At 45.7% G+C, this 23,482-nt stretch overlaps 1 protein-coding gene across 6 annotated transcripts in view; it reads right to left on the bottom strand.

The window, feature by feature from the left end:
• The window catches only part of EXTL3 (exostosin like glycosyltransferase 3), a 135,767-nt gene that overhangs the window by 36,658 nt on the left and 75,627 nt on the right, over positions 1 to 23,482 (bottom strand). Inside the window, exons 1-3 of one of the 6 annotated variants that reach the window (XM_023216817.2) lie at positions 16,894 to 17,220; positions 4,658 to 4,751; positions 2 to 2,624 (exon numbers count right to left, since the gene is read on the bottom strand). In XM_023216817.2, the coding sequence (XP_023072585.1) occupies positions 2 to 2,149 (2,148 nt within the window). In that variant the 5' untranslated portion in view covers positions 2,150 to 2,624; positions 4,658 to 4,751; positions 16,894 to 17,220. Of the gene's footprint in view, position 1; positions 2,625 to 4,657; positions 4,752 to 13,725; positions 13,774 to 16,065; positions 16,315 to 16,878; positions 17,221 to 23,482 lie in introns of those variants that run through there. The other 5 variants (XM_023216815.2, XM_023216819.2, XM_023216818.2 and 2 more) reach the window with 5 other exon arrangements.

Genomic DNA, 23,482 nt, shown 5'->3' with positions numbered 1-23,482 from the left:
CCATGATGGGGACGCCAATGTCAGGCCACAGAAGGTCCTCTGATGGCAGCTTGGGAGAATTCCACACCACCACGACCTTGTTCAGGTAAGGGAGGCCGTTCAGCCTCTCTAAAGAGTTCATAAGCACTTCCTCCCGCTCATAAGTCAACATCACCACCGTGAACTGCTCTCGGGGAACATTGCCTCCAAGCGCTGCCTGAAACTCCTTGCCAGAACCCCCAGCTCCACCACCAATAGGCCGAAAGCCAGTCCCTGAGCCCAAGAATTTGGCCTCTGAGGGCAACACAGGGTCAAAGGGAGTGTGGGGGAAAAGATGGAAAGGCCCTGGGGCAGAGTTCCAGCTGCGGTAAAAGTCAGTGACAGTCAGAGTGAAATTGCGGAGGTATCTGGGTGAGGCGTAGGGCGGCTCCGTTTCCACTGGCCCCAGGTCCAGGTCCCCGTTGTCAGCCATGTTGGGGTCGGTTCCAGCCGCCTTGCCTGAACGGTGGGGGATCTCAGCTGCTGCCTCTTCCCGTATGGGAGCGGCTGGGATCTGGATGCGAGTCCTAATCATAGCCAGCACGGTATTAAAAATACTGTCAGCAGTGGAGAAATAAGTCTCCCAGAGAAAGCGGCCTTGCCGCCTCATAGCCAGGAGGTCACTATCGGAGAGGCTTCTGAGCAGGAAATGAACCTCGGTAACACGAGGCTTGGGCACCACCAGGGCCGCTTCGTTCCACTGCAGCATGTCCTGGTAGGGAAGCTGGACCTGCTCCCCGAGCACCACCGGGACGGCACCAACTTCCAGGGCTTCAAAGAGCCGTGTTGCACACCCAGAGGAAATAACCAAGCGAGGGTCCCCAGGGGTGATGATGAGGGCGAAGGTGGAGAGCTTCAGCAATTCCAAGCGGTCCTCCCGCTCCCCACACAGTGCCCACTCAGTCGGCAGGCTGGGTTTGGGCTGGTTTTTGCAGGTGAATTCCACCAGGACCTGATCCAGCTTGCTGTCCTGCACCGCCTTCAGGGTGGCAATGATCCGGTCATCGTAGTCAGCAGGAGGGTCGCCCTCCATTTCCTCTTCGAAGGAGCGGGCCTCCTGAAGGCTAGACCTCAGAGACTCAATCTTCTCGCCCTGGAAGGTGAAGAGATATTTCCGCTTCACCGGCACCTGTGGTGGGATTTCCATGAAGTTGGGCTCAGACATGGCATGGACCAGCGGCGATACAACCAAGTCAAAGCCAGGTCTGTACTGGACAGCGTAGAAGGTGGACTGGGCCACCATGGCACGGCCAGTACTGACGTTATACAGGAGGTTCTGTGTATCTGACTTACGCGACAGATTGATGATGACATGGTTGTGTCCATCTGTCCGCCAGTGTGGCAGGGAATGCAACTGCTTCTCCAGCTCAGCAGGCCGCAGCACCACCGGCTCCTGCATCTCTCCCACTAGTATCATGTAAAGGCAGGCAATGTCTGCGTTTTCTGTAACATAAACATTAGCTCGTGCTGTCGCCTGAAAAGCCTGCTTGACCAAGGGATCCAGGTAGCTGCCAAAGACAAACTGGTCACTGTCATAGACATAGACCGGGAAGCCAGAGGTGAGAGGGCAACGAGAATAATCAAAGCAGTTGTGCAGCCGGCAGCCCCGAGTGGCCTTCGGGGGAGGGAGGCCTGCATCGTCCTTCTCTGGGAGCAGTCGGATGGGCAGGGACAGCTTGGGCTGGTTCTGGGCCATGAGCTCCTTGTAGGAATGCTCGGTCTGGCTGATGACATTCTTCAGCTGGAGCAGGTCCTGCTTGGCATTCTCGATGCTCTTCTTACAGGCTTCGATCTTCAGATTCAGCTTGGCGATCTCGCTGTTCAGCTCTTGGCGCTTGGCCTCCAGCTGCAGGAGCTCTTCACTCACCGACTCCCGGATGCGGCACAGATCCAGCACGTGCTTCACCTCGCACAGCTCGTTCCCCACCCGGGGGCCAAAAATCCGCTTGCCTGCCTCATCAGCCTCATCCAGAGTGGTGAGGTAATAGTGGGCGATGAGCGGGAAGAAGACCAGGATGACAAAGAGCGTGAAGCTGAGCCACGTGAGGCGAATGCGGTTGGACCAGCGCAGCATGCAGGTCTGACCTCCGTTCCCCGCGCCCCCATTCCGCAGCATGGTATAGCCTGTCATGAGTCCTCTGCAGCCTGCCCCCCAGATCACGTCGGGTCACTCGCCATAACCATAGGTTGCTATTCCACAAAACGATCTCTGTTTCACTGACGCGTTTCCGGAAGAGTTAGTGTGCTCCCTGGACAAGGCACCAAATAAAATGGAAATTTCATTTTCCTCAGCTGCAGCTGAAATGGTCTCTGACCCTATTCCAGAAGATTTTAAGTTCTCGCTGTTGACCAAAGAACATGTCCTTAATCTTTATCAAACGGTAAAAGGAGCCACATTCTTGCTGCGATGAAAGGGAGGAAGTACCTGATGATGAAACCCAGAAAAAACACCCTGGAATCAGACAGACTTTTTCAACTGCCATAGCTCTTGTTTCTTGGCTTTGCTGACCAACAAGTATGCATAGTGTCAATTCACAGTTATACAGTAATGGGTTAGAACAGAAATAAATGCCAGCTTCTTACAATGCCTTTGCCAACAATCAGGCCTGCAAAAGAAAGAGAACCATGTCAGTCTTGAAGAGATTATGTTCAACACCCCCACCCCATACATTTCTAGAAAATGCTTAAATCTTAGATGGAACAATGGCTAGAACACTGGTTGTGTCTCAGAGAACATTACAATGACAATGTAGAGATGCTGTTTGTTGTTTGGTATGGGTATTTTACTTGGGATAATAAATGGATAAGTGCCCCCAAAAAGCTGCAGTTTACAACCCCTCCCCACTTCTTATTTAACTGGATCTAGAGCAGCATTACAGCCCTGTAACACAATGACCAACTAAATTCACAGGACAAAGATGTCCACGGTCTCATTTTCTTATCTGTTCCATACCTGGGCATCATCTTTAGATGAAGAGAAATGCCTTCCTAGCCAACTTGGGTAGTTTATGTTTACTCCTAACCTATAAGTCTTCTTTGGAAATACTTTACAAAAAAAGGCTCTGAAAAGCTCAATTTGTTCAATGTAGAGTTGAAAGGGTTGAAGAGAACTCTTTTGATCTGTATCCAGTAGTAGATGCAGTAATCCTGAGACAAAATGTATTTCCCAGTTTGCTTCTCATTTATCTTCCATTAGCAGACATCATGTGCTCTTTCTTAAAATATAAATAGTAACTTGCTCTTTTAGAAAGAACACTATACTTAGAAATGAGAGACATTCGTTCTCATTCTTTGCTGACAGATTTGCTATCAGACCTCGGTTTCCTAGTCTTCTAAAATGGAGATAGCTGCACAGAGACGGCAGTGCACCACAATGCTGTGACACAAAGTGCAGTGGACGGGAGGATGCTTGAAGCGACTCAGTCCCTCATCGACACTCCCAGCCCTGCTCTCTCACCAAGCTTCACTGCCACTGGCTACAGAGGCTTGCCACTTGCTTTCCCCCAAACTCAACAGAGTTGGAAGCAAATCATAATATTCTATGCCAGGGAATATTCCCGGTTTCTTTTTTCATTCTTCCAAAAAATATTCACCATACTCTTAACAGGGCTAAGACATGCTAAATATAACTGTGGGAAAATCTAAGATGTATAATCCTTGACCTCATGGAACTCCCTTCAGTCTAAGAGATAAGATATAAACAAACAAGGGTACATGTAGCATAAAATGAGTAGGAATTCACAGAGGCACAACCACTTTTTCTAGCCTCTACCTCTGTCAAAGATGTTTAACTATTAAAGGTGCTAATAGTCTTCTCTCCTTTTTACCATTTTTATAAACATAATTTTTTTTCAGAATAAAGATTTCTTAAAACATTCTAACATTTTTTCAAGTAACATGTGATTTCATTGTAACATTTGATATTAAATTTTAATCTGTCAATAAAATATAATAACAATTTCTAAAGAAAAGGGGACATTAGGCCGGGCATGGTGGCTCACGCCTGTAATCCCAGCACTTTGGGAGGCCAAGGCGGGTGGATCACCTGAAGTCAGGAGTTTGAGACCAGCCTGGCCAACATGGCAAAACCCCATTTCTACTAAAAATACAAAATTAGCTGGGTGTGGTGGCACGCAACTGTAATCCCAGCTACTCAGGAGGCTGAGGCAGGAGAATCGCCTGAACCCGGGAGGCGGAGGTTGCAGTGAGCAGAGATCGCTCAATCGCACCCCAGCCTGGGCAACAAGAGTGAAACTCCATCTCTCAAAAAAAAAAAAAGAAAGAAAGAAAGAAAGAAAAGAGGATATTAGAATTGGCTAACAGCAAAGAATGAGAGGAGGGAAATGATGGTGTGAGTCACTTCGTCCATTAGAAAGAACATCTGACAAGACATCAGACCTAAAGTTGATGATAAAATTAATAAAAGTTTTAAGTATTTGGATAATCTAAACTCGGATAATTAGCAGCTGACCAAATACTCTAATTTACATTATCCTTATGATTCAAATGTTTAAATCTCTTGCTTTCAAAAGAACCATCTTTGCACTTATGACCAAATTGTAACAAAGAAACAACAGAATGGAAGAAAAAGAAAAGAAGGTGTAAACACGGCAATCCAGCTGATTCATTCCTTCCTCACCATGTGTTTCAGGATCCTTCCTTCCTCTGACTTGTGTAGCATTACACCTCAGCACATGATTTCTTGAAAGAGTGAACCGCCAGGGCTTGCTCTCCTGATTAACAAAAATAAAACAAAAACAAAAATAGAACAGTGACACGCTATTAGAAAAATACTCAATACTGAAAGTGCTATTAAAGAACTTATTTACTGTCCCCTATGAAAAGATGTCTCGCATGTATATGAGGTCACCGAATAATTTACTGTCCAAACAGACTCTTTGAAGTGGAAAGGTAGATTTTTAATAAACACACTGCGACAAGTGGTATACAAGGGGACTCTCGCAGGCAAACCATCCAGACAGATGTTACCTATTTATGTGCTCTAAGGTGGAATAAAACCAAACACTAAAATATGGAAAAGTCCTTACTTGCTGAAAGTATATACTGAGATATTTACAGATGAAATATTATTGGAATTTGCTTCAAAACAAACAGGATGAGGGTGGCGGGGAGTGTTTGCAGGTAGAAATGAACCCAAGATCAGCCATGCGCTGACTGCTGTTGACAATGAATGATGGGTACCCATGGGGGCTTATTATATCAGGCTCTCTGCTTTTGCCTAAATTCAAAAAGATACCACGTACAGTGTCTAAACAGGGGTTTTTAAAAAGTCATTTGGAGACTGACTATACTTAGTGTAATATTTCTAGTGCTACCAACTTACATATAAGCAGAGCTGAGAGTAGAAACAAACATTCTCACAGAAACCAATAATTCAACAGTGATTCAAAAGAATGCATCCCCACTAAATTCCCATCTCTTTTACTGGAGCCAGGCAAAAGCATCGTCCATGTCCAATAGCATTAGCATTCCTTCCTAAACAGCTAATTAAATTATTTCAAGCCAAAAGAAAAAGAATACCCTCAGAATCTCTTCTGTCATTCTCTGGAAAATGACAATAAATATATCAGCCTCTAGAAATAAATGTCACTGAAATAATGATAAGGAGCCACCTTCAGATTTTTTACTCCATATACAATGTACATGTCTAATTCATTCTCCGTCACCTGCCACAGCATTTCATGCTTAACTTGCCAGCTGGCCTCCATTCCTGCCCCTACAATGCAATCCACACACAGCGACCAGGACCATCTTGAAATGCGAGTCAGACCACGCCTCCCCTCTCAGTATTTTCAAGGCTGCCCACTGTACTGCCGGGCCCCCCAGACCCATCTCAGTTACCATCACTGTTCCCCTTGCTCTCTCAGCTTCGGCCACACTGGCCTCCTCTTACCTCCTCGACTATGCCAAGCTTCTTGCTCTCACCTGTTTCGTCTGAAATGTTTTTCCCCAGGCTTCTGCCTGGCAGACTCTTTCTTATCCTTCAGGTCTCAACTTTCCTGGCATTCCCATTTAAAGTTGCCTTTCTTACTCCCTGATGCTCTCTGGCACCGACCCACTGATTCACTTCCTAGTATCTTTAAATTTCTTAATTCCCTCCCTTCCCCACCAAAGCCTAATCCTCAAGGGGAGGAACCATTTGTGCTTGGATCACTGCCGCGTGGCCAACACCCAGCCCAGTGTCCCGCACACTGTACACACTCTATAAATATTTGTTAAATAAATGAATCGTATCCCTGATCACTTTCTCATCCTACAAACTCTCAATTCTCCCCTGGACTTCCGTGAAGCTGTGCTTTTTTAGTGTTCCATCTACTTCCCTGACTCATCCTCCCTCTCTGCTTTGCTGGGACTCAGTCCTCCTACCTCATACTGAACGTGTTCCCCATGGCTCTCAACATAATGTTAATGAATCCATTAACAAATAATATATTGTATTGAATACACTGTAAACTATAGAGAGAGAACTTCAGAGCCAGGAGGCAGCTGGATGGCCATATGGACCTGCAGCTAGACTACCTGGCTCAGGACGCAGTTCAGTCTTGAGAATTTCGGAATGTTACATAATCTCCCTGAGCTCATTTCCTCCTCTGTAAAGTGAGGCTGAAAATCTCTGCCTACTGCCAGAGTTACTGCACAAATTAAGTAAGATATCATAGATGGAAGGAAAAAAAAAAGGGAACATGGCGAAAACAGTGCTTAGAGGAAAACGTAAGCATGAATTCTTATATTGAAGAAAAGTCTCGAGTCAATCACCTATGCTCCTCCTTCAAGAACCCAGAAAAAAACAAAACAAACCTAAAGAGCAGAAATCAACAAAATCAAAAACAGAAAAGCAGAAGAGAAAAGGCAAGAAAACAAAGAGGTTTGTCACTGGTTTGCAAACCTGCAAGAGTGACAAAGAAAAAAGGGAAAAGACACAAATTTCCAATAACAGGAATGAAACAGGGACTATCACTGCAGGCTACAACAACTCTACACACTTTCGTGAAATGGACCAACTCCTTGGAAAACACAAAGTACCACAACTCATCCAATAGGGAATAATCTGAATTCGTTTTATAACTATTAAGTAAATTGACTTCATACTTTTAAAAATCCCAAAAAAGAAATCTCCAGTCCCAGATGGTTTCACTGAAGAATTCTACTAAACATTCAAAGAAAACTAAACGCTGTCTCTTCCAGAGGAAGGAACACTTCCCAGTTCATTTTATAAACCTAGCATTGCCCTGACACTAAAGCCAAAGACAGTACTAAAAAAAAAGAACACCACAAGCCAGGCACTGCGGCTCACATCTATAATCCCAGCACTCCAGAAGGCTGAGGGGAGAGGATGGCCTGAGACCAGCCCTGGCAACACAGTGAGACCCCACCATCTCCACCAAAAAAAAAAAAAAAAATTAAATTAAATTAGCCAGGCATGGTCCCAGCTACTTAAAAGGCTGAGGTGGGAGGTGAGATCATACCTGGGTGACAGAGCAAGACCCTGCCTCAAAAAAAAAACAATGAAAACTACAAAAAAATCTCTCATGAATATAGACACAAAAAAACTCAACACAATATTAGGGACAGAATTCAGCAATATATAAAAAGAATCCCATTATATTGCATTTAAGTAGGGAAGTCTTAAGTATTTTAATATAGTTAATCCTATCCAGAAGCATTAAAAAGTCTCTCCACTTACACCTTCATTTCTCCTATCAAAGTGTCTTGCATTCTCACCCATGCTGTGCACCTCATAGTCAGTCAGTCTGCATTTTACACTTCCTGCCCATGCCCTGTCCTGGTTCTCTTTCTCTGACCCCTTTTCACTGCTCCCCAAATGTAGCTGTTCCCACAGGCTTGTCCTCGACCTCTTCTCTGCCTTCACCTCCCAGAACTTGCCAGTGAGCTTCGGTTAGCCCCCGATTGGCTGACTCTCAAATTTACTTTTCCCATCTTCACCTTCCTCCTGATACCCTTTTTCCAGTGGTCAGCAACACAGCCATCTACACGTCAAAGGTCCAGTGGCAGCAAGCACATCTTCTATGACTAGAAGGGAATCGTGACAGTGTCTTCTCCCAGGGGGAAAAAAATTAAAATAGTTGTATACAGAGATTTATCATTCAGATTGTGGCCAGCGTCCTACCTTTTACTCTTTTCCCTAATTAGACATTTTTGCTGACAAATGCAAAGTAGAAGTCTATCTGCTAGCTATTCACTGAAGGGCTGAACCAAGCTATAACCCTGGAAAGCTACAATGTAATCACTCCATTCCAGAGTCTGAGCGGTGGGCTGAGAAGTCCGTGCTCAGAGTTCCAATCCAGAACTATACACATGCTGGTGTTCCCCTTCACCTTCTCGCCCCTCCACCTCCAAGTACCAGGGCCCTCCTCCTCTCGCATCCCTTATCTCAATAGCAAACTGCAATTATCAGCAGGAACATTACTCACGGCCTTGCTTTCAAGAGTTTGTTGATATAACAACCATCCTACGGACTTGACTTTTCTCCTTGTAAAACAAAAACACTGATATTGAAACTTCCCATTGCGGATCTGGGATATGTCTCTATTTAGGTCTTCTTTCATGTCTTTTAATAAACCTGTATAATTTTATATGCAGAAAATTATCAGACTACAATGCAGCTCCGAAAGAAAGAAAAAAAGTTAAACTACACTAAAACACTCACCTGGAGAGACAGGAGGCGCAATGGGGAAGAATGGAGTCACTGCTCCATCTGGCTATTATGCCTTCCACGTGGAAGGTATGAAGGGAGAACAAGGCGAGAAACAGAGAGGCTAGACACTTTCCAGATGTTCCCAGTGAAACCTTCAATGGCCTCTAATATCTTAAATAACTATGATAATAGCTAACAGGTATTGAATGCTCACTATATGCCAGGTTAAACCTATTACCATATATTCCTCAACACACTCACTTAATCCCCACAACAATCTCGTGAAGTGGGTTTACTGTTATTCCTGCTCTGTACATGAGGAAACCAAAGCACAGAGGGTAATTAGCCATAAGTCGCCCTTGTTATGTGGTGAAACTTGAATTCAAACCAAAGCAAGCTGACTGTAAGGCTCATACCTTTAATGCCTTAATTATGTTACACTGTCTATATTAATTCAAGTAACAATGCAAGCAGGCACACACACATGCCTATCATGTGTATTTTTACATTCTCCATATCACTGCTACTCCACTGTAACCACGAATAATAATTACAATTGAAACACATAATATTCCTCCAAAACCGAAAGTCAACACTATATTCAAAGTATCTACCCGCTAAAGAGAACAGCAGACTTAGAGCAAAATATGTTTGCCAGTGTGCCTTTGACCCACCTGTATATCTGTGCTTATAGTACTATTTTCTCTTTTTCATTTAGGTCAAAATGGGCCCATCAAGTGGCAGAACTCCATGACAACCCAGGTGCGGGTTCTACAGAGCTGTCTGCACGCTGCTGCCATTGCTGCCATCACCAGGAGCTCTTCCAATTAGGTAAAGAGAGTTCTCCACAGGAAACCATTTCAGTGAGGTTGTTGAAAGCAGTGAGGATTGTTTTGTTTTTAAGTACTAACAACCCAAAAAAACATCATTTCCTGATTTCCTTACTAAGTACAGGCATGACAAACAGCCTGTCAAGGCAAGACAGTACCTAGTTCGTGAAGTCAGGAAGTATGTTAATAAGCACTAAAACACATTTGCCAACGCTATCACTGATTTGTCTTCTGTTTAAAAAAAAAGGCACTTCCCAGGGAAGCTAATTGTAGATAAAGAGTAAGCTGTAAGAACTACATATAGACACTTCCCAAGTTACGGGAGACCAAGGCCCTATGTTTTCACAATCCAACGACCACAGTGGTTTCGTACTGGATAACTTAGCCTGGATGAAAAAAGGGAACTAGAACATCCTCAGCAATTAAAAAAAAAAATGAAGTGTGAAAAACTGGTTGTGCCTTGACCTACTGACTCGAGAGTGATGATTATGATGCAACCAGAGAACCGGAATTTGAGCCACCCTTATGGCTGTTAGAAAAGGAAAACAAGTTATTCTTTGGGCTTAAGAGCAGATTTCTAAATTCCGAGGTGTTCCACAAATGCCACTAGCAGACAAATCACAAAATATAAAAGGAACTCATCAATAAGTGGTGAGCATTCCTTCCACTGCTCAATATATAGATACTAACAAGGAAAATGAGGCTATTGTCAATATATAGATACTAACAAGGAAAATGAGGCTATTGATTACCCCAAGTCATCTATTTGGCAACAAACCTGAGCCCAGAAGTCTCAACTCACTAAGTCCTCAATTGGAAAATTATGCCATTGCCTTATCTGTTTCCCTTCCCACCAGTTTGCTAATGTCCCACAAATCCAAATCGTATTGTCTTACCAGTCAGTTTAACTAGGTGTAAAAATCAGATTCACCACTTAAGAATTTTTTCAAATAATAAACGGGGGCCCGAGCTAGTTTAACTAAATCGGAATTCCTAAGTGTGGGGGCCAAACTCCTGCAGTTTGACAAAGTTCCCAGGTGATTTTAATGCAGAGCACACAACCCTAACTCCAAAACCATTGGTCTAATGAAGAACTGATAGTAATGGAGATTCAGATTGATGGCAGCTGAATCAATGTAACTGCAGACAGCTAAGGAAGACAAACAGCACTATCCCTTAGGTAACGCAGAAAGTCCGCACTACAATGCACCACACACCCTTGGAAGATGGGGAGAAGAGGGCTTTATCATAATTGCTACTCATTTATATTTACAGTGTGCTAGGCACAGTACTCTAGATAACACACTTCACACGTATTATCTCATTTCAATCAGCCACATGGGATTACTGTCATTCCCACTTCACCGATGAAGCAGTGGCATATCACTGAGGCTAGGAAATTTGTTCAATGCAATACAGCAACCAAGTTACAAATCCAGGTCTGTATGACCTACAGCCCTGTATACTGCTTCTCACTCATCTACCATTTGTTTACTTAGAGGATTCATTTTGTCTTAATTCATTTTACAATCAATATGTATTACTTTTGCAATTAAAAATATTACCTTGTTGCAATCTTTTTTAAAAAACACCTCATTACATTTTTCAATAAATAATGTGACACATCTACTTGGAAAAAAAAATAAAGTCAGATAACTGCATGACAAACCAAATCCAAAAATAAGTTCCAGATGCATTCAAGAGTTAATTATAATAAATGAACTGTAACAAGAAAAGGAAAACATACATGTAATTTCATCTCAAGTTAAGTATAGCCACTTTTCCAGGAATCCAAGCAAAATTAAAATCCAGAAATATTCAACAGGTTTGACTCTATAAGAATCAAAGGATTCTATGTATTCAGAAGGGAAAAAAAGCTTAAATTTGATTAAAAACTGGGAAGCCTGCACAATATGACAGAATTTTAAAAAGGCAATCAACAGTGGGCAACGGATATAAACAAGAAGTTACACAAAAAAGGGTTCAAGTGATAAACATGTTTATATATTTAACCTTCCTAGCGATCAAAGAAACGCACATTTCAAACAAGATACTGTGGTATTTTCCGCTAATAAATCATCAAAGAATCGTAAAATTATAATATCTGGTGCTAAGCAGCATCCAGGGTAAACATTCCCACACTTGGCTGCTGGGATTGCAAATTGGCACACCTTTCTGGAGCACAATTTGGCAGTAATAGAAACACTGAAACCGTGCCTGTCCTCTTTCCCTGTAATTCTATCCCAGAAATTATTCTTAAAGAATCATGAGTGAGAAAAAAGATTTAACTTCCAAAATGTTCATACTAAAACATTAAAATAAAGTGATTAACGTACAGTACAACTCTGAACTATGCTGGCTGCCACAATGTGGCAGGTACTGTTGTGTCAGTAAAAAGGTAAACTGAAAAGTAATTTGCCATTTGTAAGAAAAAAACCTTCAAAATTTTCTTATCTCTGATTCAGCAATTTCACTTTCTAGGAATGTATTTTAGGTGAGCAAGATTTGTATATAAAGATGCAATCACCTCATTATTCTTTATCATCTATATAAAATATATAAATTAAATGTCCAAGACTAGGAGCAAGGTTAAACAATGTGTGACTGTCATTGATATGACTATCATACCATTAGGAAGCTTTTCAATGGTTTTAAATAAAATGAAAAGATGTGTTCACAATATAATGTTAACCGGAAAAATACAGATTCAAAGCCATATATGCCGTATAACAAGTTTAAAATGCATATGTATATATTTCTGAATAGAAAAACAGAAGCAAAAACACCAACAGAGGCACTTCTAGGTTGTGAAATTATAGGTGATTTCTGCATTCTTCCTATCTTTCTCACTCTCCCTCCTAAAATGAGATGCATCATTTTATAAGGGTTGGGTAGAGATGTAGAAACAAGGTTTTTAAATACAGTCTTCAGATGGATTTTGCTAACTTATTCTCAGAACAGTCAACTTAGAGTATAAACTAATCTCTCTAATGCTTTCCGCTTCTCCAAAACACATGATTTTTATTTTATGCTGTGGAGACGTACAATTCATGTTGTTAGTGCCCTGGGCCTCCCTGAATGAGACAGAGAAAGTGAGGCAAGTTTGCTAAGCCATGCATAAATCAGTTTTTGGTTTTTTTTTTTTTTTTTTTTAAGAGACGGGGGTCTTACAATGATGTTGCTCAAGCTGGTCCTGAACTCCTAGACTCAAGGTGAGTGCTGGGATTACAGGTGTGAGCCACCGTGCCCAGCCTTAAATCAGCTTATGACTCAGGCATCCTCCTTCACCCTTCGTGGGTAAATTCAGCTTAAGATGCTTTACCATCCCATCACCATTACCATCTTTCTGATTCATCAGGTCCCCTAACTTCCCAACTCCTCCTTCTTGACTCACAAGCTCCTTATCCTTTGTTAACTCATAAATTAAGGGGTTAGACCAGATGACCTCAAAGATCCTTTTAGACTCTAGGCCCTCACTGACTGACAACTGTCTTGCTCCCAGAAAGCACAAAAACATGTTTTACTGTGGGGAAAATTTCACCACCCTATCTACTCAAGGCAGCAAGGCCATTCCCAAGACCTTCTCGTTTCACCTCCAAGATTTCAAGCATAAGGCTTTCCTTAAGGCCCCTCTTAATTTTCCACAGACTCCATTAATAATTTGGGATCCCATCAACTATTTTCTGCATTTGAAGCCACTGTGCTTTTTTTTTTTTTTTTTCTTTTTAGACGGAGTCTCGCTCTGTCACCCAGGCTGGAGTGCAGTGGCTGGATCTCAGCTCACTGTAAGCTCCGCCTCCCAGGTTCACGCTCTTCTCCTACCTCAGCCTCCGGAGTAGCTGGGACTACAGGCGCCCGCCACCTTGCCCAGCTAGTTTTTTTTTGTATTTTTTAGTAGAGATGGGGTTTCACCGTGTTAGCCAGGATGGTCTCGATCTCCTGACCTCGTGATCCACCCGTCTCGGCCTCCCAAAGTGCTGGGATTACAGGCTTGAGCCACCACGCCCGGCCCACCACTGTGCTTTTTATATTTTACAGCTGTATTTCAGAAACAAAGGAAGCTGGATGCTGCGGCTCACGCCTATAATCCCAGCACTTTGGGAAGCCAAGGTAGGTGGAAGTTCAAGACCAGCCTGGCCAACATGGTGAAAACCCATCTCTACTGAAAATACAAAATTACCCGGGTGTGGTGGCACGCACCTGTAATGCCAGCTACTCAGGAGGTTGAGGCAGGATAATTACTTGAACCTGGGAAGCGGAAGTTTCCAGTCAGCTGAGATCATGCCATTGCACTCCAGCCCAGGTGAAAAAAGCGAGACTCTGTCTCAAAGAAAAAAGAAAAGAAAAACAAAGAAAGGAAGCCATGCTGGAAAGAGTACATCAAAATTGCTGAAAAAACATTTAAAAGCAAGTTGGAGAAGAGGTTTGAAAGGGAAAGCAGTCAACAAAGCAAACATTCAGGACGTTAACCATTAATGTTATTGACCAGTCCAAAAGGTACTGGACACAGCCAAATGAAGGAATATACCAAAGGAAAGGCATGTGTGTGTGAGGGGTGGCGCTCTAAGGCAGGCACCCGCAAGTGGCAGCTGCCTGCTTTTGTAGATAAAGTTTCACTGGAATACAGCTTTGCTTATTCTGTTATGGATTCCGTTTGTATGGCTGCATATAGTAGGCATTCTTATATATTATGTATATAATGCTTTCACTCTCCAACAGACTCTACAGTTCATCTTCCTATGGCTCCACTTCTAGACTTTCAATGGGTCATTTGGGTGTGAGTAGTATCCTACACTGCACTTTATGGCCTAAGTGTGGGAGAAGGAAGTATGTTAGTAATGAGTCTCCACATTCCTCTTCTATTTTCAAGATCACAGGTTTTTAAAATCCTGCTTCTCTTCTCCCTAGTAACATCACCCAAGAGGTCTGAATGATTGAAAATTTAAAAGGACTGTGCAACTGATTCCGCCAAGAAAAGAAAAGATGAAGCTTACAGGTGAGGCCACCTCTGTCCCTCTGGAGCTCATAAACTCTCTCTGCCTGGGCTATGCTATTTCCATGAAACCTCTAAAAGTGAAAAATCCTTTCTTCCCTCTTAGTCAACTGCCCTATCATTGAAAGTCTTTGAAATGATAGTTGCCGAAATGAAGAGGTAACAACAACAAAAAAAAAAAAACAGAAATATGTTAACAGAAGTTTTCTGAGCTAAACTTAATAACCAGCGAATGGAGTGGGCAGTTTTAAGACGTTTTGAAAGGTCCTGGTTTCATATTCCTTGCCTCACTTTACAGTAACATGCCAAGGCACTCGAACCTTTACCAAGAGTAGATCTGGTGGGACCTTCATTTTTTCTCCTAACACCAGAGTCTACAATAGGGAATCCCTCCCACCCGCCTCCAGAAGACCACCAGTCTCAACTGGGACAGGGACTCTGCATCACTCCTGCACCCCTCATCACCTATAACCCTCCAATCCACAGCTGGCCTAGGGTCCTGCGGGAAAGAACCGGTCTCTGTCTAGTCTAAGACATTCTTCTGCTGGCTTCAAACCACCCTCTGGACTTGCCCTCTCTCCTAAAAATGCATTTCCCATGCTCAGCCTGGCCCCTGACTTACTTCTCTCCAAACTGTTCAGTTAAAATCTTCTTACTCCGAGATCAAAACTGAGGCCTAATCACTGAAAGATCCCAACTACACACCAAATATTAACAGGGTTTTCCCCCACTAGAAAAGCCAGAGGTGGAGGGATACAGACACATGCCTGTCAATCACTTTTTAGGTAGGTATGCCCCTCACATCTGGATATTAAACAGGTTTCCGGAAGTCAGAAGAGCCACAATTCCGACTCCTCCAGAAAGCACTTAGTTAAGCTAGATTCTCTCATGCTCGTGAGTTCTTATGATTCTTCGGGCCCCCCACAGGCAAAAGAATGGGAAATTCCCACAGGATAAGGTATTTTTTAACACACCAAATAACAGTTTAAGAAAACAGTTCTTTCATCACAAAATATTTAAACGTCCCTCTGCTAAATAGCAAGTAGCTGAAAAGGCTTCGCTTCGCTCCAGACTCTGCCCCGCTGTTACTATACCAGCACACAGGTCACAGATAGTCACCGTTATCAGAATGCAGGACTCGCTGCCGAACAAAATACAGAAAACTGCAGAGTCTGCATGGCTGCAACACACAAAGCCTTTAAAAACAAAAGAACACACGGGAAGCTAGGCCAGTAAAAATGAAGCTATCTAAATTGGACAAAGAATAGGACAAAGTGACAAGAAATGCTAAAGACGCCTCTTAAGTAAATCACATACGGGGGAAAAAAATGGACATGTGGTGGTGTTCTGCGCTTCCTCCTCCACCAAAGGAGTCGAACCAAGAGGACTTGATGAAGCTTTTAGAGTTTTTAAAAGGGGAAGCAAAACAATCCAGGTTGCGGGGAAGGGCGGGGGTGGGGTGGTGCGGGTGGCGGGGGAGGGGCAAAATCCACAAAATTTAAGTCTTCTGAGAGCCATACAGATTTTATTAATAAAAGGAGCCGAACCTCTCGCTCAATGTGGGGAAGAGAAAGCAGCACCCATCAGCAGCCGGACAGCCCTGCCTCGCCTTCGAGGGGCTCGGAATAGGTGCTGTCTCCCCATCGCTGGGCTCGGAGCTCCGCCGCGCACACACGCCCCGCGCAGCCCCGTCCGGTCCCGCCCGTGCAGCGCGAGGCCGGCTCTAGGGCAGCTGGGCCTGGGAGCCTGGGTCCTGCAGCACTTGGACCCTCGGACAGGAAGCGGCTCCTCTGACTGTGGCTCCTGAAAGGAGGCGAGCCCGGCAAAAAGAGCCAGAGGGGAGGGCAGCAGGCGACTGCGTGTAGAAGCAGGGGGCAGATGTGGGAAGGTGTGCACGGGAAGGGGTGGGGGTAGTCTGGGGCTGCGCCTCCGCCGACAGAAGATGCTCCGGGCCAGCAGCCGGACAAACGCCGCGAGCCACAGAGGATGGAGGGCTTTAGGGAGCAGAGGAAGCTCAATAGCTGCAACCGAGCGTGCAAGAAAAGAGGTGGAGGCGGGTCCCGAGCAGCCCAAACTGGGGCGAGAGAGGGCGTGTGGGGGCGGGGAGGGGGTACCCCAGCCCAAGGACCCGTTAGCCTTCCCCGCTGCCGGCCGAGGGCCTGGCGGCCTCTCCGCGGGCCCCTGAGCCGTCGGACAGGCCTACTCCGCTCGGAGGCTGCACGCCTCCCGCCGCCGGGCAGCAGCCTCCCCAGGGCACCGCGGACCCGGTTCCTCCCGCCGCGTCCCCAGCGCTCGGGGCCAGCCCCAGCACCCTCCCACGAGCCCTTCCGGGCGCGGCCCCCACTCTCGGGCTCACGCACGGTTAGCAGTCCCACCGGCTTCCAGCTTAGGGACCTGCCGCTGCCGCTGCCTGCGCGAAAGTCGGCGTCCCAGAAGCCGCTCGGGCTGCCGGCCGCCCGCCTTCCAGGCCGCGCGGAATCCGCCGCTCCCCCTGCCGGCCGGCAGCCATTTCCGACAGACGACTGCGGAACTTGCCGAAGGGCGCCGCGCCGGAAATGGCCGAAGCCGGCGTTCGCGAGCGGGGGCGCGGACGCGGGCACGCGCTCTCCACTTTCCCAACCGCGTCCGAAGACCGCCGAGGCCTCCCGCAGCGCCACGGTGACACCCGGCTCAGGGGCGCGAGGCCGGGCGCCGGGGATTGTGGGAGGTGCCGGGGCCGCGCCGGCCGCCTTCGGAGCCTCGCAACCCGCATCGTGCAAAGGCCACCAGGCCCCGTCGAGAAGACCCGACCGCGGAGGGCAGGGAGGATGCTCCTGGCGGCGCGGGAACTGGGTCTGACTCCCGAGCCACCGCCGCTTCCGCAGTAACGCCGGCCCAGGAAAAGTCAAGTCACAAATCCCTGAAATCTAAAACTCCATCCCCAGAGAAAAGGCCTCCAAGGGCGGGCGCCGTGCGCGGCAACGGCCTGCGGTTTTGAAGCCCTTTGACTATTTCATAACAAAGACAAGGCCTGACGGCTTGGACGCTTAGGAAAATCCTGGGGCTTTGCAAAAACAACAGGTTAATCCAGTCGTGTGAGATGATCACCAAAACAAGACAGGAAAGAAGGACACCGTGTCAATGCTGAAGAGCCAGCCCCTGTGAGCCCCAAAGTGCACATTTTCCACAGTCCCAAGGAACACGTAACTGTGTGTTTCCACACTTGGCGAAATCAGGACAAGACTTCTTGGATAATGGAACAGGGGATGGAGATGGGAGCAGGCACCCTATCGGGTCACCTGCTTAACTTAGAAACCAGCTTTTAAAACCTGTAACTGCAGTATGAGCTACGATCAGATTTGTCTCAACGTATTTTTTTTTTTTTTAATGTTTTTAATACCCAGAACACAGGGCTTCTACTTCAGGGTTTCCTCGCCAGGGAACCCCAAACACACAGGGCCTGGAGAAGCCCGGTAGAGCCCGGCCAGGATGGCTTCTGGCCCTGCGCTTGGGTGGTCGGCTGCCTTTAGAAGAACTGTACCCCAGAGACAGGCTCGCAGCTGCCGACCTTATCCACTTGCCCTTCCTGCTGGAGCCCAGGCCCAGTGCTCCAGCGAGGAGGCTGAGAAAACGGTGAAGACTGATGCCCACGGGGGACAGCTTGGGCTAAGGATGACGTTTGCAAAAAAAACCTTTAAAAACCCTTAGCAACCTGTTTTCTAGAGCACACTCTCTCCACCCCCAAACCAGTCCCTACTCGGATCCTTTTCCTATCCTCTTTCTCTTGCTCTCCCCTCTCCTGTTCACTTTTCCTGTCCTTTCTTCTGGATTACTATAAACAAACGCTTTCCAAGTCTTATCGCCATCAGATGTATACATACGCAACCCCTTACTGTTACCAATTTGTTGAGTGTTGACTGGGTATCATAAATTCTATTTTTTTTTTAACAGTTCCTCTACTTGGCTCTCCTCCAAAGGTACCCGGCCGTAGCAGGTAGGGGCTTGGCAGTGTGGGAGGAGATACCACAGAAAACAGAAGAACTACCGGGCCTTGGTTCATTTCCACACTAGCGAGAGAGGACATGCAGGTACCTGCTACCTGTTGGACTGTCTTCTTTTACGTTGGAGTAACTTAACACATTGCTGCCCTTAACTTTGACTTCCTTGCTTTTAAAGATGATGAAGCTGGCCAGGTGCGGTGGCTCACGCCTATAATCCCAGCATTTTGGGAGACCCAGACAAGTGGATCACGAGGTCAGGAGTTCGAGACCAGCCTGGCCAACATGGTGAAACCCTGTCTACCAAAAATACAAAAATTAGCTGGGCGTGGTGGTGCGCACCTATAACCCCAGCTACTTGGGAGGCTGAGGCAGGAGAATCGCTTGAACCCGAGAGGCAGAGGTTGCAGTGAGCCAACATTGCGCCATTGCACTCCAGCCTGGGCAACAGAGCAAGTCTCCGTCTAGGGAAGGAAAAAAAAAAGATTATGAAGCTTTAGGAAGAACAGGGATATTCACCTGCTGCTGAGCCCCCCTCCGCTTTGATCTTGTGAGCCTGCACTCTCCTGCTCCCCTCTCTGTCTCCTGTTCCTTCTCCTACCTTGTGTTCTCTGCCAACGATATGACTGGGGCTACTTTCTTTTTTCCTGCTCACACTGTCTTCTTGCTAATTTCAGCCAATTTCCTTGCATCATCTCCACCTGCAAGCTGGTCCTTTATAGCAGAGCTTGGGGCCCTGCTGCCAGTAGCACTCTGGACACCCTCCCATCATCATCATCGTCCTTATTTTATTTTTTGGAGACAGGATCTTGCTCTGTCACCCATGCTGGAGTGTAGTAGTGCAATCACAGCTCACTGCAGCCCCGATGTCCCTGGGCTCACGTGTTCCTCCCACCTCAGCCTCTGGAGTAACTGGGACCATAGATCTCTGCCACTGTGCCTAATTTTTGTTTTTTGTTTTTGTTTTGTTTTGAGACGAAGTCTTACTCTTTTTGCCCAGGCTGGAGTGCAGTGGCGTGATCTAGACTCTGCAAACTCCACCTCCTGGGTTCAAGTGATTCTCCTGCCCCAGCCTCCCAAGTAACTGGGATTCTCCTACCCCAGCCTCCCAAGTAACTGGCACTACCATGCCCAGCTAATTTTTGCATTTTTAGTAGAGACGGAGTTTCACCATGTTGGCCAGGCTGATCTCGAACTCCTGACCGCAAGTGACCCGCCCATGTTGGCCTCCCAAAGTGCTGGGATTACAGGCATGAGCCACCATGCTCAGCCTAAGTTTTGTTTTGTTTTTTTTGTAGAGACGGGGTTTCACCATGTTGACCAGGCTGGTCTCAAATTCCTGAGCTTAAGCAATCAGACTGTCTTGGCCTCCCAAAGTGCTAGGATACAGGTGTGAGCCACCACCCAGGGCCGTCATCACCCTATTAATATATACTTTATGAATACTTAATTGCCAGGCAATAAGCTAAACCCTTTTATTCACTGTCTCACTTCAATCCTTACAGGGAGGTATCGGCTGCCAGATAGGGAACTGAGACTTCAAGAAGCTAAATAAATAAGGTGTCCAACACCACAGAGCGTGGAGCAAAGGACGCTTGAGACTCCAAATCTTCCTAATTCTTGAGCTCATCTGGCTATCTCACCAGGGCCTTAAATTTAATATTTCCCAAACTGATCTCATCTTTATCCCTTCCCACTTTGCACTTCTCAAATGTCCTTGTTTAAAATAGTTACCTTTATCTTTCCTAACCCAGAAACTCAAAACCTGGCATCATTTTTGACTTCTCTCTTTACCTTCACATTCAATCAGTTTCTAAGACTTAAAGCCTTTACTCGTAGGATCTCTACCATCGATCCTCTACAGTTTCACACCTACATCCCATTCTCATTCCCAAATCCCGGTAACTCCCCTCCTGGCCCATCCCTTAACACTGAAATCCTGGCTTGGAAAATAGGGTCACATTCACAGCAGCTGTCCTCAAGAAGGAAGCCAAGGCAATAGTATGCACAATGAAGTGAGTCTTCACTGATCTCTCCATATTTTGACATTTTACAGCACTTATTATCTCTACTTTGTATTTTGAAACTGAATCCAAAATAGTTTTGCATTGTTGTTTAACAGTCACGTATGTAGAATTTTTTTTTTTGGAGACAGAGTCTGGCTCTGTTACACAGGCTGGAGTGCAGTGGCGTGATTTCGGCTCACTGCAATCTCTGCCTTCTGGGTTCAAGCAGTTCTTGTGCCTCAGCCTCCTGAGTAGCTGGGAATACAAGCACACACCACCATGCCTGCCTAATTTATTTTTAGTAGAGATGGGGTTTCACCATGTTGCCCAGGCTGATCTTGAATTCCTTAGCTCAGGCAATCTGCCCACCTCAGCCTCCCAAAGTGCTGGGATTACAGGCGTCAGCCGCCGCACCCAGCCCTGCGACGTGTGTAGATATTTATCCACATCTAGAAATTAGGAAAAGCAGGATGCACTGAACCTTTGGTACCCAGCAGCAGGAGCCTGTGGGTCTTCTGTCTGGAGCACAATCACAAGGACCGAGCATCAGCAGCACCCACTCTCCTTTCAGCTCCAAATTTTAAACTCCCATAAGAGAGACATCATTGGCCCAGCTTGGGTCACATGTCCACCCCTTTACTCAATCAGCTTTAGCCAAGCAGCAGGTCATCCTGGTCCAAACATCACAGTTGGGGGCCTCCCCTGTAAACAGAGCTTGTTCCCAAAAAAGAGGGAGGCACGCACCATTCATTTGTTCATTCAATCAGCTAATAGTTGAGCATCTATAGAAATATATGCAAGGTTCTATTATGTATGCAAAATGTGTAAAACATGGCCCTGCCCTCACACCACGAAAGTTAACACATAAAAAGAAGTCACCAGATAAAAAGCATAACAGTATTCGTAAGTACTCATGAGTGACCATCAATTCAGTTACACATGATGGAAGATAATTCATTATACCTAGTATAAGCCGCTGGCGGTAAAAGTAGTTAGCAGCAATGTGTACATGATCAACAAAAGCTCACAGCAGCACCATTTACCCAAAAACAGAAAAGTACCCAGATGTCCATCAGAGGTAGACCAGATAAACAAAATATAAAATATAACACCGCACAATGGCTCACACCTGTAATCCCAGCACTTTGGGAGGTTGAGGCCAGCAGATCACTTGAGGTCAGGAGTTTGAGACCAGCCCGATCAACATGGTAAAACCCCATCTCTACTAAAAAATACAAAAATTAGCCAGGTGTCATGGCATGTGACTGTAATCCCAGCTACTCGGGAGGCTGAGGCAAGAGAATCGCTTGAACCTGGGAGGCCACAGTTGCAGTGAGTCAAGATCACACCACTCCACTCCAGCCTGGGTAAAAGAGCGAGACTCCATCGCAAAAAAAAAAAAAGTATATATGTATAGTGTATGCATGCACAGAATACAGCAATAAGAGTGAATGTTCTACAAATATACACAATATTGCTGACTCTCCCAATGTTAAACAAAAGCATCCAGACACACAAAAATGTGTACAGTATATGATTCCATTGATAGAAAGCTTAAAAACAGGCAAAACTAATTCACTCTTATGGAGTCTTAAGTAAGGGGAACAAAAGGGGCCATCTGGGCAGTGATAATGCTATTTCTTGAGCTGGGTGCTGGGTTCACAGGTGTGTTCAATTTGTTACATTCATCAAGCTTACACTTCCCATACATCTTCTTTTCTATGTATGTCATCCTTCAATAAAAAGTTTTTTTAAAATAAATAATTGGGCTTGTGTGGTGGCTCACACCTGTAATCCCAGCACTTTGGGAGGCCGATGTGGGAGAAGCACTTGAGTCCAGGAGTTTGACCAGCCTGGGCAACATAGGAAGACCCTGTCTCTAAAAGAAATTTTTTAAAGCCTGGCATGGTGGCACAGTTAGGTGGCTAAGGTGGGAGGATCGCTTAAGCCAGGAAGTTGAGGCTGCAGTGAGCCATGATCGTGCCACTGCACGCCAGCCTGAGTGACAAAGCGAGACCGTGTCTTAAAAAAATTAAATAATTGTGAGCCAGGAAGTCGAGGCTGCAGTGAGCCATGATCGTGCCACTGCACTCCAGCCTGAGTGACAAAGCGAGACCATGTCTTAAAAAAATTAAATAATTGGCACTCAAAGTAAGACACCTTTAATCTCCCTTGAACATCAGCTCCATGACTATCGTAGAGTTGCCAATTATTCCCACACTCCCCGCCTCCTCCCCACCACCACCACCATTATGCCCCCTTCTTAGAGACATAAGACACCGGAGCCTTTGGAAGGAGCCACTATATTTACTGCATGACCTCCTCCCCTCTGGTCCCAGCCTACTGGACTTCTCACCTGGAATTGTGGGAACAGGTCACTGTAACTGACTCACGTGACAGAGACAGTGCTTGATCTATTAATGTACACAGATTTGGGAGAAAGAATTTCTGGGCCTATGCACAGTGATAAGCCCAGAAAGCTGGTCTGCAGAAAATAGAAGCAAATAGAGTCAGCATAGAGAGGGAAGCAAATAAACCCACCAGAGATGGAAGGAGAAGCCTCACAGGCTGTTGACATTGACCTCTGGTACCCACAGGTCCCAGCTGACACTGGGTGTCCACGTGATTGCTTATGTAGCCTTACTATTTAAAAAATCCTCATAATCTCAGCACTTTAGGACGCCGAGGTGGGTGGATCACGAGGTCAGGAGTTCAAGACCAGCCTGGCTAACATGGTGAAACCCTGTCTCTACTAAAAATACAAAAATTAGCTAGGCGTGGTGGCTGCTGCCTGTAATCCCAGCTACTCAGGAGGCTGAGGCAGAGAATCACTTGAACCCAGGAGGCGGAGGTTGCAGTGAGCCGAGATGGCACCACAGCACTCCAGCCTGAGTGAAAAAAGCGAAACTCGGTCTCAAAAAAAAAAAAAAAAAAAAAAAATCCTCATTTACTTAAACTAACATGAATACGTTTCTGTCTCT

This window comes from Piliocolobus tephrosceles, chromosome 7, assembly GCF_002776525.5.
Source record: "Piliocolobus tephrosceles isolate RC106 chromosome 7, ASM277652v3, whole genome shotgun sequence".
Classification (NCBI taxonomy): domain Eukaryota; kingdom Metazoa; phylum Chordata; class Mammalia; order Primates; family Cercopithecidae; genus Piliocolobus; species Piliocolobus tephrosceles.
Note: the sequence above shows the minus strand (reverse complement) of the source record. Positions and strands in the feature narration are given on the sequence as shown.